This window comes from Sinocyclocheilus grahami, unplaced genomic scaffold (genome assembly GCF_001515645.1).
Source record: "Sinocyclocheilus grahami isolate Dianchi unplaced genomic scaffold, SAMN03320097.WGS_v1.1 scaffold421.1, whole genome shotgun sequence".
In the NCBI taxonomy this organism is placed as follows: domain Eukaryota; kingdom Metazoa; phylum Chordata; class Actinopteri; order Cypriniformes; family Cyprinidae; genus Sinocyclocheilus; species Sinocyclocheilus grahami.
Window position 1 is genome coordinate 918,858 of NW_015505600.1, and position 16,586 is coordinate 935,443.

The 16,586-nt window shown below is 37.7% G+C and overlaps 1 protein-coding gene across 4 annotated transcripts in view; it reads left to right on the top strand.

The window, feature by feature from the left end:
* The window catches only part of LOC107551352 (calcium uniporter protein, mitochondrial-like), a 93,087-nt gene extending 78,265 nt beyond the window's left edge, over window positions 1-14,822 (top strand). For 3 of the 4 annotated variants that reach the window (XM_016232925.1, XM_016232926.1, XM_016232927.1), the window contains 7 exons: window positions 1,739-1,802; window positions 5,085-5,255; window positions 5,922-6,026; window positions 6,119-6,279; window positions 9,125-9,328; window positions 9,432-9,548; window positions 10,815-14,822. In XM_016232925.1, coding sequence (XP_016088411.1) covers window positions 1,739-1,802; window positions 5,085-5,255; window positions 5,922-6,026; window positions 6,119-6,279; window positions 9,125-9,328; window positions 9,432-9,548; window positions 10,815-10,895 — 903 coding nt within the window. In that variant the 3' untranslated portion in view covers window positions 10,896-14,822. Of the gene's footprint in view, window positions 1-1,599; window positions 1,639-1,738; window positions 1,803-5,084; window positions 5,256-5,921; window positions 6,027-6,118; window positions 6,280-9,124; window positions 9,329-9,431; window positions 9,549-10,814 lie in introns of those variants that run through there. The other variant, XM_016232928.1, reaches the window with a different exon arrangement.
* The last annotated feature ends 1,764 nt before the right edge of the window (window positions 14,823-16,586 follow it).

Here is a 16,586-nt window from a genome sequence, read left to right on the forward strand (position 1 = left end):
TCTCTCTCTCTCCCTCTCTCTCTCTCTCTCTCTCTCTCTCTCTCTCTCTCTCTCGCTCTCTCTCTGTGTGTGTGTGTGTGTGTGTGTGTGTGTGTGTGTGTGTGTGTGTGTGTGTGCTCGTAATGTGGTGAAAGGCAAAGGTTTTTTTTTTTTATTCCAATGATCTCAATATAGAATCTCCTTTCAGTTTGGACACAGCCCCCTCTCTCTCGGCTCTCTCTTTCTCTCTGTTTGTCTCTCTTTCTCTGTTTGTCTCTCTCTTTGTGGTGATTGTGCTCTCCAGAGGCGCAGTGGAAAATGTGATGTATTTCCCCTGGATTTAAAACATGTGGTTCCCTTCTGGCAGAAACGCCCAACTGACGAGACAGCGGGTGTTCCATCATACTGGGTTTTACTATCTGCATGTTTTTCTGTCAATCTTTTTTTGTGTATATAAATAAAGCGATGTGCCTTAAGATGCAATCACTTTACCAACATTTTTGACTAAAAAATTAGTCAAATAGTGTAGTGCAGACACAGCTCACACAGAAGTCATATTCAAACCTAGCACCTTCCTCTTGGTCCATGCGCTGAATTTGCATGACCAATTTGAACATGAGTGAATTCTGCCGTTGGGAACTTTTGCCCAACCGTGCAGTTTCCTATTAAAAATGACTGGATTCCACCTGCGAAATTTAGCCAAGCAACAGTAAATATCATTGCACCTTTAAAGGGATAGTTTACCTAATAATATATTCTGGTATCATTTATTCACATTCATGCCGTTCTAAACTCCTATGGCTTTTTTTGGTGGAACACAAATGGAAAAAGAAAATAATTTTTGAAGAATATCATGGGCACTCTTTTATTAATATAATCAAATTGAGGATTAGGACTAGGGATACGTTTAATTTGGGAATGCTTCGATGTCAATTTATTCACGATTCTGACATCTTCCATAAACTCTCCTCAACGTGGCAATAAAAGTAAAGGTGGATGTCAAAATGTGAGTAATGACTGTTAATGAAAATGCTATCGTATATTGTCAGAAGACTTGGATTTATAATGCACAGTGTCAACTTTTATGATTCTTTTTTGTCATCTGGGAGATTTACAGCCCCAGTCCCCATTTACTCCCATTATTTTGAAAGTGTGACCTGGATATTCTTCAGTTTTCTTCATAGTTACCGTATGCGTTTTACAGAAGAAGAAAGTCATGTTTGGAATGACACGAAGGATAGTAAACAATGACAGAGTTTCCATTTTTGGGTGAACTATTCCCATACGTTTTGAGTCATGTTGCCATTTCATTCATTATAGTATGAACCTCAGTCACCTTTGTTCCTCATGGCACCTGTTTTTAGTCAGTGCTAAATATATAAAGACAAAATCTCACATTTTCCATGATTCAGTGCTTCCTGCCTTTCTGTATATATGTTCAATACCAGTGTGTGTTGCTCAGTGCCAACCCCCATCATATTGTGAAGACAAAACATTTCCATTTATCCCCTAAAGGATTGTTATAGGTCACATAAACACTGTAACACATACAGCAACTACTCAAAATGAAAAAAGCCCATCTGTGATCTCAGTGCCATCATATCTCACGCTCTGCAGTCAGACAAGCATGGACAAATGGGGAACCATGTCTGCAACCATGTAAACAGACTCAATTGTGCAAGAAGTTTAATATCAATGTGTTTGTGTATCTGTAATGACAAATAACCTCTCTCTCGTTCTCTCTCTATTTTCGTTGTAGGGCTGGAAGGGCTCCCCCTCATGGCAGGGTCAAAGACTACTGTGTTCACCCACTGCTACAGAAGGTGAGTGATCAAGTGCATGCTCTCTGTATTTAAACACAAGTATTTGCATCATTGATATGGCTTACAAAGTAGGGCTCTGCCATGAATACCTTCCTCAGAAGCATGTTTTTGATCCAGTTTTCTCCAAAGGCATGTCAGAAAATGTTTATTAAAGCATTCAAAGCCTTGAACCAAACCAGCCAGTTTCGAGAACATACAGTATACACAACAAACATTTGGTTTGAAGTAAATATTTGAAAGTCTGGAAGACAAAGTGACAAAAATATAAGATTATGTATTTAACATCCTTAGGCCCGGTTTCACAGACAGGGCTTAGACTAAACCAGGATTAGGCCATTGATCAATTAGGAAATTTAAGTCATTTTTATTAACATGCCTTAGAAAAGACATTACTGGTGTGCACCTTGAGACAAAAAAAAAAGGCACTGATGTATTTTAAGATCAATCAGTGCAAGTTTCTTTCAGTTAAAACAGCTCAGACTTACACTTTAGTCTGGAACTAGGCTTAAAGGTCCCCTGAAATGCTTAGAAACACACAGCGTTACTCTATGTGTTGACGTCAATTTAACTGAAACAGGAAGACAGGGCGGGACATATCAAGCAGCCCTGCCCCTTTTTAGAATAGCCAATAGAGTTCGTTTATATCACAGCTTGGGCTAGAGCCGTTGAGCTCCGTAAAGCCGCATTTGACAGGGTATGCCAGCCACAATCTCATCCATATTGCTATAAAATATAGCATTCTGTGTAGAATTCAAATAGCTCCGATACAGTTTGTGGTCTGCGCCGACTTCAGCGTCTATTTTATAGAGTAGGGGGCGGGGGCTTCGGATTCTAGAGAGCATTTGATTGGACCGAAAGTTTGATGAGAAGCTGAAATACGATGTGACGGCAAAACGGCGCAATGATTTTTTGCGCCGTTTTGGCGGAAGTGACGAACTGCAAGCTTTGAATGCTTATATCTTCTAAATGCGAATTTTGTCACTGTTTTGGAGCACACTGCCTTATAGATAACCTTAAGACTAACATATTGATACTAACACCCAAAAAACTTTAATTTTGATTTCATGGGGACTTTATGCCTTTTATGCCGTCTGTGAAACCGGGGGTTAGTGTACCATACTTAACTGTATCAATTGTATCAAATGTTACCGATGCTATAAAATATAGCATTCTGTGTAGAATTCAAACAGCTCCGATACAGTTTGTGGTCTGCGCCGACTTCAGCGTCTATTTTATAGTGTAGGGGGCGGGGGCTTCGGATTCTAGAGAGCATTTGATTGGACCGAAAGTTTGATGAGAAGCTGAAATACGATGTGACGGCAAAACGGCGCAATGATTTTTTGCGCCGTTTTGGCGGAAGTGACGAACTGCAAGCTTTGAATGCTTATATCTTCTAAATGCGAATTTTGTCACTGTTTTGGAGCACACTGCCTTATAGATAACCTTAAGACTAACATATTGATACTAACACCCAAAAAACTTTAATTTTGATTTCATGGGGACTTTATGCCTTTTATGCCGTCTGTGAAACCGGGGGTTAGTGTACCATACTTAACTGTATCAATTGTATCAAATGTTACCGAGTCTTTTCTGCTTTAATGCTACAATATCCCACATTAACTAACATTAAGTAGCTAGTTAGCTAAACCCTAAAAAGCTATAAAGACTAGAGCAATTTCCATTGGATCATGTTTCAGGATTGTATTTACATTTACGTTTATCTAAAGTGACTTGCATTGCATTTGAGGTACACATTTGGTCATTCCTTGCTTTCCCTGGGAATTGAACCCATGACCTTGGCATTGCTAATGTCATGCTGGTAGTCTTGGAAAGTTTGCATGTTACCACTATAAATATATTTTCTTACTGAGATTTTAAATGGCATTTTTACATCTGGGACTGTAATGTTGATCAGTGTGTTCTTTTTAAAATCAGATGTGGGATATTCCTGCTTATTATCTTTGGCATAATAGCATTCTGTTGCTCAGAAACGACAAAAAAAGCAAGAAAAAAAACAATTATTTATATAGCTGTGGGGGTGTTCCACTGTCAACAAAGAAACCTCCTAGCGACTGCAAATAAGAATAAAGGATGCTGTGCAATGCTATGCAGGTGTACGCTTATCAACAGAGAGGGGCGTTTACTGTGTTTTATACACCTGTATCTGCAAACGTTTGCTAAACAAGTTTTATCATTATGTAATGTAGGAATTTTGAGTCACTATGTGCACCCAGATAATAGAGTTATAATCAGATTGATGGCTCAACTGGACTGAAAGCCTTGATGTAAACACCCCAATCGATCTGACAGAGGTGGATCCAAATACATGATCAACAGGAAAAGATTATGCTTTGAAGTTTATTCGTTATCTATTTAAATCTCTTAGCATTACATCAAAAATAGCTCTTGATGGCGTGGCTCAGGATATTAAAATAGGTTCTTAAAACTCATAAGTCCATAGTTACAGTTATCATCTTTCAGCTCTAAAGTCACTGGAAATGTGGGTAAATAGAGTAAGGTCCATCACCCTGAGGGGTCTGAGTGACATGTTAAACGACTCCAGTCTTTATCACCCAGACATCAGACCTCACTGCAGAGCATCACGGTCCGCCTCAGACTCATTAAACATAACGACTGCAGTAATGAGGCAGTTTATAAATGGGACGCTACAAGCCCCTTGGCGTATACAGCATACGAAGAGTTCTGGACCGGAGCTGTACCATCTACGGGACAGCTGGAAGCACCAGGATATGCACTGACACTAAACTGTGATGTACAGTGACGTCCTCTGACTCCACAGTGCGTCCGTCTGTTGTTCGCTCAAGAGAGAGCATTCATAACTAATGCTGCAGTAGTGTGATGAATTCTCCCATCATTCAACAGGGCCCCGCATACTGTCATTACAATACTGCCCCCTGCTGGGCTGGCAATCTACCCGTTCACTGTCCACAAACAGAGGTGGCCAAAATGATTAGAACACTAGTATTTTCAGCAGCTAAAAATGGTTTTAAGTCAGTTATTTCTATCTTTTGCTGTAGTGGGTCAGTGGGAAATATCAGTTTAGATTTCCAAACATTCATTTTGCCTTTAATTGTAATAATTGCCAAACACAGAGATCTGATCTGATCATCATCCAGTCTGTCTGGAATGACACAAACTGAGACAGACTAGTTTTGGGTAGTTTTTTGAAGGCTCAGTTAATTGCTAGTGAGCTCTAACTGGACTGCACTATTGCCGTACATTTGGTTACTATACATCTAACGGCCATTTATGTGTCTGCAGACGTTACAGTGGTGTATCAGAACGGCTTGCCGGTGATCTCCGTACGTCTGCCGTCCCGACGAGAACGCTGCCAGTTCAGCCTCAAACCCTTGAGCGACACGGTGGGGGGTCTCCTTCAGCAGCTGCAGGCGGAGGACAGGGGCATCGATAGAGTCGCCATCTACTCTACAGGTAGAGCACAACACAAGATTGCCGAAATCTAAAGCCAAATCTAGAAGACAGTCAAGTTTTGGTTTAACCTTATGCTGAAGTTTTCCCAGATGTTAATGGTGTTACAGTTGTGATCAGTTATATCACCCATGCCATTCTTAATTCTTTTCTTCGTGTCTTACTGACCCCAACGGTAGTAGTATACAAATAACACAATGATAACAAAGTTTTCATTTTTTGGTGAACTATCCCTTTAAGAATAGTCAGTGCACATTCAAACACATTCATTGTTCTCAGCTCTGGGGGCAAAATGAAATTCAAATTGAAGTTATTAGCAAATTCTTTTGTGGTTTAAACCACAAGTCGCAGATGAGCGTGTGGCTTTCTCTGACATGTTTCATTGATCGTACATCTTCTAATCTAATTAAGGAGCAAGAATAATTTGTACTCTGTGCAAACTGCATATCTGCTCTGTTTCAAGCTCAATTATTCCTGTGTGAGAGGCACTTGTGCTTTCTTTACTTCTCTCTGTTTCACCTCAGATTGGAAAATGCTTCTTTTCCTGATGAGCATACTAACACAGAGCAGGAAACCTTTGCGATAAGCATTGAGATTGACTCTCGTATTACATAACCATTTCAGTGAGAGGATTGCGTTCCGCTAATTTCCCTCCTTCTCTCTCTATAGATGGAGCAAGAATAGCGTCCTCGACAGGAATGGACATTTTACTGATGGACAGCTTTAAGCTAGTCATTAATGACACAACATACCTGGTGCAGCCGCCCAGGAGAGGTGAGTGTGCCCTGTTGCATTGTGGGTCATTATGTGCAAGACTTTGCAGAGGCCCAGCTGAGTTTTTGATATTCTGTTGGCATCCGTTGCAGATCTGCTACCGCACGAGGAAGCGGAGCGACTGAACGACGTCAAGTTCTTGGTGCAGCAGCTCTACACCACCCTGTGCATAGATGAGCATCAGCTCACCAAAGAGAGAGAGCTGATTGGACGACTGGAGGACCTCAACTCTCAGCTCCAGCCCTTGGAGAAGGTGAGCTGTTTGGATTAATGTCACCAAAACACAAAACACCTGACCAATTTATTCTCCTCAAACTGGGATTTAAATTTTTTTTAATTTTTTTAGCCGTTTTAACCTATTTTGCACCAAAAAACCATAGATACACGTGGACCTGTCTGGTGGAAATAGTTTTTACTTCAGAGATTTAAAAAAAATAATACATATATGTATGTATTAAAAGGTAATTGCAAGATTTCAGATTTTAAAATAAGAATGTGAAATTTGCAATTAAAAGAAACCGTCACAATTGCAAAATTCCCTTTTTTTGTGATCTGAAATCCAAGTTGGAAGATGTAAAGTCGCATTTGTGACCCTGGACCAAAAAGCATAAGGGTCAATTTTTTGAAATTGAGATTTATAAACCATCTCAAAGCTGAATAAATAAGCTTTCCATTGATGTGTAGTTTGTTAGGACAGGACAATATTTGGCCGAGATACAACTATTGGAAAATCTGGAATCTGAGGGTGCAAAAAATTATGAGATATAAAGTCACATTGCAAAAAATATAGAGTATGTGTTGCAATTATAATGGCAAAGTGTGATATAAAGTCATAAATAAGATATATGGTCAATTACCTTTTTAGTTTTTTGTACTCTGTCTGTGGTGCCAACAGTCAATTTTTGTCCAGCAATGCTACAGAGTTAAAAAAAGATGTAGCTTATGCAAATGAAGCAGCAATGTGACGCGACGGCTGAAGTGAAGACAGTGAAGCTCTTGTGATTCATCTTCTGTCAAAGAAAATGGAGGAGTTAATGTTACTGTAAGCAGTTTCCTTGCTCTTGATGATTCGTCTCTGCCCACATGCAGAGATATAATGAAAAATTATCCGTGGAAAACAGAAATTGAGTTTGATTCCTGCGCTGATAAATAATCTTGTTCACAATATGGTGTATTACGAACTGTTGGAGTTTGTGTACATGGTTTTTGCCCTGCGTTATGTAAATTTACAGTATAGTATATCAACCAACATATAATTTGTGACGAGGTTTTCAAAAGCTATGGCCAATAGCAGTTCACTAATAACATTATTGCATCCAGCACAATAGCCACTTTGACCAAGAGTACAACCACTTGATTCAATCCCAGTCCTATTTCTGTCATATTTCAAGTGCTAAACTGTGTGATGCGATGTTTATTATGAATATAAACATAATTTGGTTATATTAGATTTGTATTTGATCTGAATTGGGAACTCTAATACACTGGTTCTGTGGTTGCCTCTTCAGATGACTTTTTAAGTTTGCAGATCTCACTAACTATTTTTTTTTTGTGTGGTTACTGAACATCTAAAAATGTATGCAAACATATATTTTAAGACTTTTCAGTGTAAATGGAATCATAAACTGGGAAAAAAACTACGTTTATGTACTCCATTTCTTATTAGTTCCACCAACCACTGAACCGCACACACAGGATCATAGACAGCTAAAGTGATACTAACACACATTATCTGATCATAATGATAACTGGTAATTAAGCTGAGGATCTAATTGCACCGTATATTGAGTGTGTAGAAGAGAGGGGTTTAACACACTGAGAGCTGTCTGAATACTGCTAATTTTGTAATTGCAAAGTTTTGTGAAAGCAACTGAGCCTTGCTTTTGGGAGTTTTGTGTTCTTTAGCATTATAAATGAGCAAAACTGAACTAATAAAGCCAACAGCTATTTCTTTGAAGGAACTGAAAACCTCACTGACTTTTGAACGGACTGGCCACTGTTTGTTCCACAAGGACAGCTAAATAAAAAGGCTTATTAACTCTTAAAAAGGAGAAGGTTGTGTGTTTTTAGTCTTCTGGTGCATTTTGATGTTAATGTGACACATTCTCGATTAACATTTGCCTAATTTTACTGAATCTTGCATATAATACTTGTCTATATTTGTCTATCCACAAATGTTTATAATCTATAAACAAATGTTTGTGTGTATGTATATATATATATACAGTGGGTACGGAAAGTATTCAGACCCCCTTAAATTTTTCACTCTTTGTTATATTGCAGCCATTTGCTGTGAAACGATTAATTGCATTCAAAATAAAAGTTTGTTTTTTGTAAAAGTCTCACAAAAGGTATACAAAAATTATACTATACACAAAAAACTCAAAAAAAAGAGAAGAAAAAAAATTTGACCCCCCACGGGTCAATATACACCTTAAACAAAGACATACGTAATCAAACATAAACGAAACATTAAAGATGGAGTGAAGGAATAAAACAGTGAAGCTATCTATTCAACTCTTATAAAGATACCTAAGGAAGGGGCCCCAGATTTGATCAAATGTTTTAGAAGCATCGATCTTGGAAAAGCGAATCCTTTCGAGCTTGAGGGCCGCAACCATCTCCGCTAACCATTTATGAAAACTGGGCAGTAAAGAGGACTTCCAATCCATCAAAATCACCCTTTTAGCTACCACCATACCAAACATAAGAGGCATTTGCTGAGAATGTGTTAATGCTAATTTAGGGTCAGAACATCCAAGCAAAGCTAATTCAAGATCTGGACTGATATCTTCTCCAAAAACATTTGAATACTCTCTCTGTCTTTTTGAATATATATCACGTTAACAAAAATGAATAAATACTGTAACAAATATATTGCCCATTGTTAGTTCATGTTAGTTAATGCATTAATTAAGGGGACCTTATTGTAAAATGTTACCCAGTAAATGTTAAATTCATTTTTAAATGTTAACATGTAGGCAGTCGTAAGAAATTCTTCAAAACATAGCAAAATCTAGTGTTGACAGCACAGTAGCATGCTGGTAAAAATATATTTTTGAATGTTTGCAATATCTTTTGTAATCTCATGTTCTCAGGTTAAAGAAGAGCTGAGTAAGAGAGCTGAGCGCAGGACTACATGGGTGCTGTGGGGTGGGATGGCATACATGGCCACACAGTTTGGCATTCTGGCACGGCTGACCTGGTGGGAGTACTCATGGGATATCATGGAGCCCGTCACGTATTTTATCACCTATGGTACAGCAATGGCTATGTACGCTTACTTCGTGCTGACACGTCAGGTGAGCAGCTCCAGCTCTTAATCCCCACACTTTCAGAAGGTCCCTGTGAATACACGGGAGGAGGAGATCCGTCTGACCTCTCTGCTGCCATTCTCTCACACAGGAATATCTTTACCCAGACGCCAGGGACAGACAGTACCTGCTGTTCTTTCATAAGGGAGCGAAGAGAACACGCTTTGACATTGAGAAGTACAACAAACTGAAGGATGCTATTGCTGAGGTAAGCTAGTTCACACACAAACATTGCATGAGTCGCTTCTTTCGTTCTCTTAAAGGAACAGAAAACTGTTGTTAGACTGTATACTCAGTAGACATGTGCTCAATATTATGGTTTAGTGCAGTAAAGGATATGTATGATTTTGTTAGCTTGGACACACAGTGAATACAGCATTTTTGTTTTCCATAACAAGATAAACTTACAGCATTGTCATGGACAGCAGTGAATATATTTGACGACTAAATGCCATTTAAAGATGATACTATTAGTAATATATTCATAATTCATAATGTGCTTAATTTTCATTTTAATCAGCAAATGTTCTGTCACATGAAATGCTAATTGTTATTTTGCATATTCAGCTATCTATAAATCATCACTTATTTGAGGATTAATTTTCTTTAAAAAGTCCCCCCCCCCCCCCCCCCCAACCCCCACATTTTTTTTTTTTTTTTAATGTTGGTGTTAAAAAAACTAAAATATCACACATGACAATGTTTCTCGTCTGTTTTGTAGGTGCAGACAAAACATGAAAAAAAAAAACTTATGTATGACCCAGGGGACATGAGTAGATGTATTAATGTTTTTTAATGTTTACTTGTATTTTACAGGGTAATTTTATTTTTAATAATTAAGCACAAACTATCAGTCAAACCTCTGCTGTATTTTTCATCAACCCCCCAAAAAAATCCAAAGACAGTAATATTGTCAAATATTATTACAATATAAAATAACTTCTCCATTTTAATTTATTTTAAAATGTAATTTATTCTTGTGATGCAAAGTAAGTCCAAAACCAAACAAAACAAGGTAAATTCAAAACAAAAAAGAAAAAGTAAAAAACTAATATGGCAGTAAATCAATGTTGTTCTTTTGAACTATAATATTTATCAAAGAATCTTGAAAAAAAAAAAGTTTTCACAACATTATAAAGCAGCGAAAACAGCCTAAACTTTGATAATAATAGAAAAAACATGATTAATAATTAAGCACCAATAATCTCATCAGCATATAAGAATGGTTTCTGAAGGATCATAAGTGGGATGAACTGTCTGATTCTGCTTTCTACATATTGTTTTTGCCATCAGTCATTAAAAGAAAGTTAAAGAACCCTTTAATAAAAGTCTTTTTTAGTGCTTTTTGCTGCTTTTATTTTGAAAGCCTGCTGTATGGAGAAGAACAGCATGAACATTCTCTCCAACATCTCCGTTTTTGGGGTGCTCTGTTACATACAAATTCATTCGTCCTTATTTTCTTTCTGTGCCTCAGGCGGAGTTGGATCTAAAGCGTCTTCGAGACCCGCTGCAGTTGCAGCTCCCTGTCCAGCAAATCAATGCCAGCGAGGACTGATGAGAACCTGAAGCCCTTTCATTCTCTTCTGCCTCTTTGCGTTTTGTTTTCTGTCTCTTTTGATCTTTTTGCTTTATCTCTACAACCTCAATGAAAAACCAGATCCACAGCAAGCTTCGGAGTTTTATTATCCTTTTTATTGTGTCCTTTAATTTGGCAAGTCTATGCAGAGGAGAAGAGATACAATTAAACGAAACGACAAAACTCGTTTTGTTTGTGTGACGACACATGCAGGAGCACACGGAGAAGGACTTCAGACAGGAAGTGGAGACATTGGGATTGAACCAGTACATCATTATGAGACAATGACCCCCACGTCTTGCATGGGAAAGGACTCTCATAAATCTAAAAACCATCTGCCCTTGGGTTGAACAGTTTTTTTTCCACATTGGAGTACTGCTGATATCCCTAACTCTGACACTTTGCAGAAGAGATTTCGGGATGTGGTGCTCTTTTCCGTCTTCGGAAAAGATCTGTTTACCATCGAGCCAGTCCTCTTGTGGCTGAAAGGCCTGTACGTAACAGCCTTTTGATTTCTTTCTCGCTTCCTTACGGACCTGTTAAGACCGATCTAACAGCTAAAATATCACTGTGTGTTCTATTAGTCCAAAAAGAAAACGAATCAAAGAATTTGGGCACTTTTTATTTTCAAAGCCATATTATGTTTTTTTATGATGATGGAAAAAAAGAGAAATGAGTAGAAACTTTTCTTCTCATTATTAGATTTTCTTTTTGTTTTTAATCATGCAACCAGACATTACATATCTGCAGATGCTCTGATATTTTATTTTCTGAGCTCCCCCATCATAAAACGAAGCTCGAAAAGTCCATTCCTAACGCTGTGAGCCTCTGATTTATTTTTTTTTCTTTAGAAATATGATACACCCCATCGGTTTACATGTTGATGCGAAATGCAGATGGATCCTCTTTAAAGGTCTTCTCTATAAATCTTCTTTGGAACATCATCAAATGACATTTTCCCACAGTGCCTCGCAGCATCTGCTGCAGCGTGCTTGTTACGAAACACCTGTTTATCAGACGCGATCCAAGAAAATGACCCATCGAACGGTCTTAAGGCTGGTCACTGTGTAAAATGTGATTTATTTTGCTGGAAAAAGGTTCCGGACGCGATCAGCTTCCCATCATTCATGTGGCGTTTTTAGCTGCATATATCTGCCTCGTATGCCAAGTCTTCTGGGACATGCAGAGAACGTGTAATATATTAGATCTAGAATTAGCGTGTGTTTTGCACACTTCGTGGCATGCTATAGAGAGAGAGAGAGCGTCTATATGTGCTATCTTTAGCCGACAGGCCTTAGCAATGATTCTAGCTGGGTTGAGCTTGAGCGTCGACATCGTTTTCATCGGTTTTGCCATGCATTTTCAGTCCAGTTAGTATATGAGATTATGCTATTAATGCTATTATAAAAACAAAGTTCTCTCCATCATTTCCACAAAGATGGGCAACCAGATTATTTAAATCTAAGGGATGTGAAACGGACTTGACTCTGGTTGCTCTCTAACAAAATGATCATATCAAGTCTCGAAATTGGTTTTTGGGCCATTATCGTTACCCATAATCCTGTTGTCTATTGTGGGTTTGCCCTACACACACAGCCCGGCTGTCCATGTTTGTGCCTGTGGTCGCCATTAAGTGTTTTTTAAAGCCATATTCATGTTGCGTTTGTGTCTTTATAGGTGGAAGGGGCACATAGAGTCTCAAATCCCCTTAGCAGCAGCAGCAGCAGCTTGTGTCCATTCTTACCATGTGTTTAAATATTACAGGGTGAGATTCCAGCCTACAACTCTAATAGAAGGAACATTAAAAGAAAGAGTTCGTCCAAAAACCAGTTGTTTCTGTGAAACTCAAAAGGAGAAATTTAGTAGAATGTTCTTGCAGCTCATTTCTATACAACATTCATACTGACCACGGCCGTCAATCTTTTAAAAATCCTTCATTAGTTAATATGACTCTATATTCCAAGTCTTCTGAAGCCATGTGAAAATGTTGAGGAACAGATTGACATTTTTCTAAAATGGCGATTGTGTTTAGTTTCATTTTTAGATTCAAACGCTGATGTTTCTTGTTTCAGTGTTGGGAAATGGGGAAGATTTTTAGCAGCTGATGACTGAAATGGATGGTTCAACCAAAAATGATAATTTCCCTCATTTCTGTTCATCCATTCAAAATTCATCCAACCAAAACTTTGACGTATCAAAAAGTAAAAAAAACAAACCAAAAAAAAAGTTTGTATGAATCAAGTGGTTTAATTCACATTTTCTAAAGAGACATGAAGAGATTTAATTTAGTCTTTTATCAATACTTTGTTCAATGCATATAAACGGAGCTCATCAAATATGGCAAACGGAAGCTCCACGTTATTTGCTTAAAGTGTGAGAAGGGCAAACACAAGAACAAACAAAATTGGTAAAATGATTGTAAAGTGTTACCAATTTAATTGCGTTCATCATATAAAGTAATTGTGTCTCTTCAAAAGACTTGGATTGAATCACTTGATTCATATGGATTGATGCACCAATGTTTTTGTTGTGTGGACTTTCAAAAGATGAGCGAATGGTAAAAATATCCTCATGTGTTGTTTTGAAGAGTCTTCTAGGTTTAGAATGACATAAGGGTGAGTAAACAATTCAAAGCTATTGTATGACTTCAAGAGACCTGGAATATAGCCTCTGAATCATGTAAACTACTTCTTGTTGGTCTTTTTAGAGCTTTTTAGAGTTTTAGAAAAGAGAACTAAGAACTGTGAAAATTCTTCAAACTTTCTCTGTTTTGTGTTTATTGGGAATAAAAAACAGCATCGGGTCTGGAATGACATTATGGTAAATAATGACAGAAGTATTTGGGGATCATAATCCATAATTTGGATTTTGCATGTCTGGCTAAACGTGTAAGTGTTGAGATGGATGGCCTTTAACAGTGACTATTTATTGTTGGTGAGGAGTTCAGGTCATTGGGAGTTACTCGGTGTGCTTGAGTGAATTACCTTGTGATTTAACACCGCAAGATCTGAACTGTAGGTGATTTTTTTTTTTTTAAGGATAACAGCTTGCATTATGTCTGACCCAGCTGCTTTCAGGGTGGATGCTTCTCTCTTTTATCAGAGTCTGTTTGAACAGGGTTTATCGGACTGAAATTCAAACTGTGGTTCCATCACTCTAGACGTAGCTGATGGGCACAATACACATGCATATCCACTATTGGTCCGGAAACAACATTGAGGCATAGTGCTGAACCTAAGCATTAATCACCCTAAAGGAAATGAGCGACTGATTATATGAATGTTCATAATCCTTAACCTAAACCTTAAAATCGGTTTGGTCTATAAAGGATCAATAAAGAATGTTGACTGAAGGCAGAATCAAGGTCACGGTGCACATTTGTGACAATATGCAGTTGGTGTGAGCATCTCGTCTCAGACTTCATGAGTTTTCTGTTCATGCATAACCTTCGTCCATAGCGGTCAAAATCAGCCGGTGCATCATACGCATAAAAAACATCCATTCTTCCTCACTTATGTGATCAACAGTCATAAATTCATCTTTTATAAACACACTCCAAAGTTATTTCAGGGCAAAAAGTCAGCCATCTCACTCTCCAAGATGCCCAGTACACTTGACACCCCTCGATCTACTGAACATCTATAAGAGGTCTTGGGACTGGTCATTATCTGATAAGTTGAACTTCTTTTTCATTTATTTGTAGGGTTTTCGGTTTGTTTCAGGGTTTTTAAAAATAATATATCAAATATATGGAATCTATTCTAAAGCGGGTGTTGCATGAATGTATGTTTACATGGGGAAATTACATATAAATGAATCAAAAAAGCAAAGATTACTATGAATGCTGATTGCAGATGAACAGACTCCTGGTTCATCAAGAGTTAGATTTTTAGATTTTTGATTTTTCCAACCAATCTCTCACCCTTCATGACCCAGCAGCAAGTACGCTCTCGACAGCTGCAAGGCTGTAATTGGTCAAGGATCTCTTCTACATCATGTCTTGTTTTATCCTGTCTTTGCTCTCTCGATCTCAATGCTGCTGCTCGATCGCTGCAGTGCTGCCTTTATTTTGATCTGAGAACAGAGTATGGAAGACCTGACCTTCTCAAACGCCCCTCGCTCCATCCATTTGCCTGTCTTTCTTTAGCTTCTTATTATACTCCCACACTGATTATCTTTTAGTTATGTGTATTATTTTTTAAGTTTTCTTCATGTGCACTTAAAATGAAAATTATATTTTGGGGGAAAAAAGGTAATGGGTCATGCTGAATGAAAAACATTTTTCATATTCTTTATTTGTTCATTTTGTCATTGGCATTGGATGTTAGAAGAATTCAAAAATGACAATGTAAAATCCTGTATCATTTATGAAATGTGTATAAAAGAGAAATGTAATTCAATTATCAATAAACACTTATCCAATTTTGGAACCGGTAGTGATTTTATTTATTTATTGTAAATTCTAATTATTTATAATGCAACATTTTCAAACATAGTGTTGTGACCAGTTACAGAACATCAAATACACACATTCAGTTATAAAGCAGAGTATATATGATATTATATTATATTTATTATATTATAAAATCTTGACCACTATTCACTGCCATTATAAAGCTTGGAAGAACCAGGACATTTAAAAAAATATATATAACTTTGATGGTATTCATCTGAAGGAAGAAAGTGATATACACCTAGGATACACCAAATCATGGGGTAATTTTCATTTTTGGGTGAACTATCCCTTTAATCATCCATCACAATGAGAAAAAACAAACAATATAGTTCTGATGTGCAGCAAAAGATTGTTGAGCTTCACAAATTAGAAAGTAGCTGTAAAAAAAGAGCTAAAGCACTGAAAATTCCCATTTCCACCAAATCTGCCTGAAAGAGAACATGTCTACACTGTCTTAAAGCAAGGCGAGGAGGACAGTTTGAATGGCCAAAGATTCTCCAAGGATCACAGCTGGAGAATTGGAGCAAATAGTTGAGTCTCTTGATCAGAAAGTAAAAAAAATATATATATAAATATATATATATCAAACAGCACCAATATCACTACATTTTTGGAGGGTTTCAAGAAAAAATGAAAATGCTCTCATCCAAAAACAAACTCCAGCATATTAATTTGCCAGACACTACTGGAACTTCAAACTGGACTGGGCTCTATGTTCAGATGAAAAGTACAAAATTAGATTTTAGCAGCAGACCCCCAAGATGGGTTTGATGCACACACGGATAAAAAAAAAAAAGTACTCAATGTGTACACTGTATACTGCCAGAGATCCTGGACAGATTGATGGCATCACAGATTTTATCAAACACAGACAGATAAAAAAATCAAAAGACTAATCCCTACTAGAAATCATATAATAGGCCAAGGTTGGATCTTCGACCAGGACAATGATCCAAAAACAAACATCAAAAAAAAAAAAAAAATGGATCACTGAGCACAAAATGAAGCTTCGCCCATGGCCATCCCAGTTCCCTGAGCTGAACCCTGAAGAGGAGAAGCACCCACATGGAGCTGGGAGTATCTGCAGAGTATCTGCATGAAGGAATTGTCTCTGATCTCTTGCCAGATGTTCTCCAAACTCATCAGGCAATATAGGTGAAGACTCAAGCTGTTGTCTTGGCAAAAGAAGACTGGATCTTAGCGCTGCGTTCAAC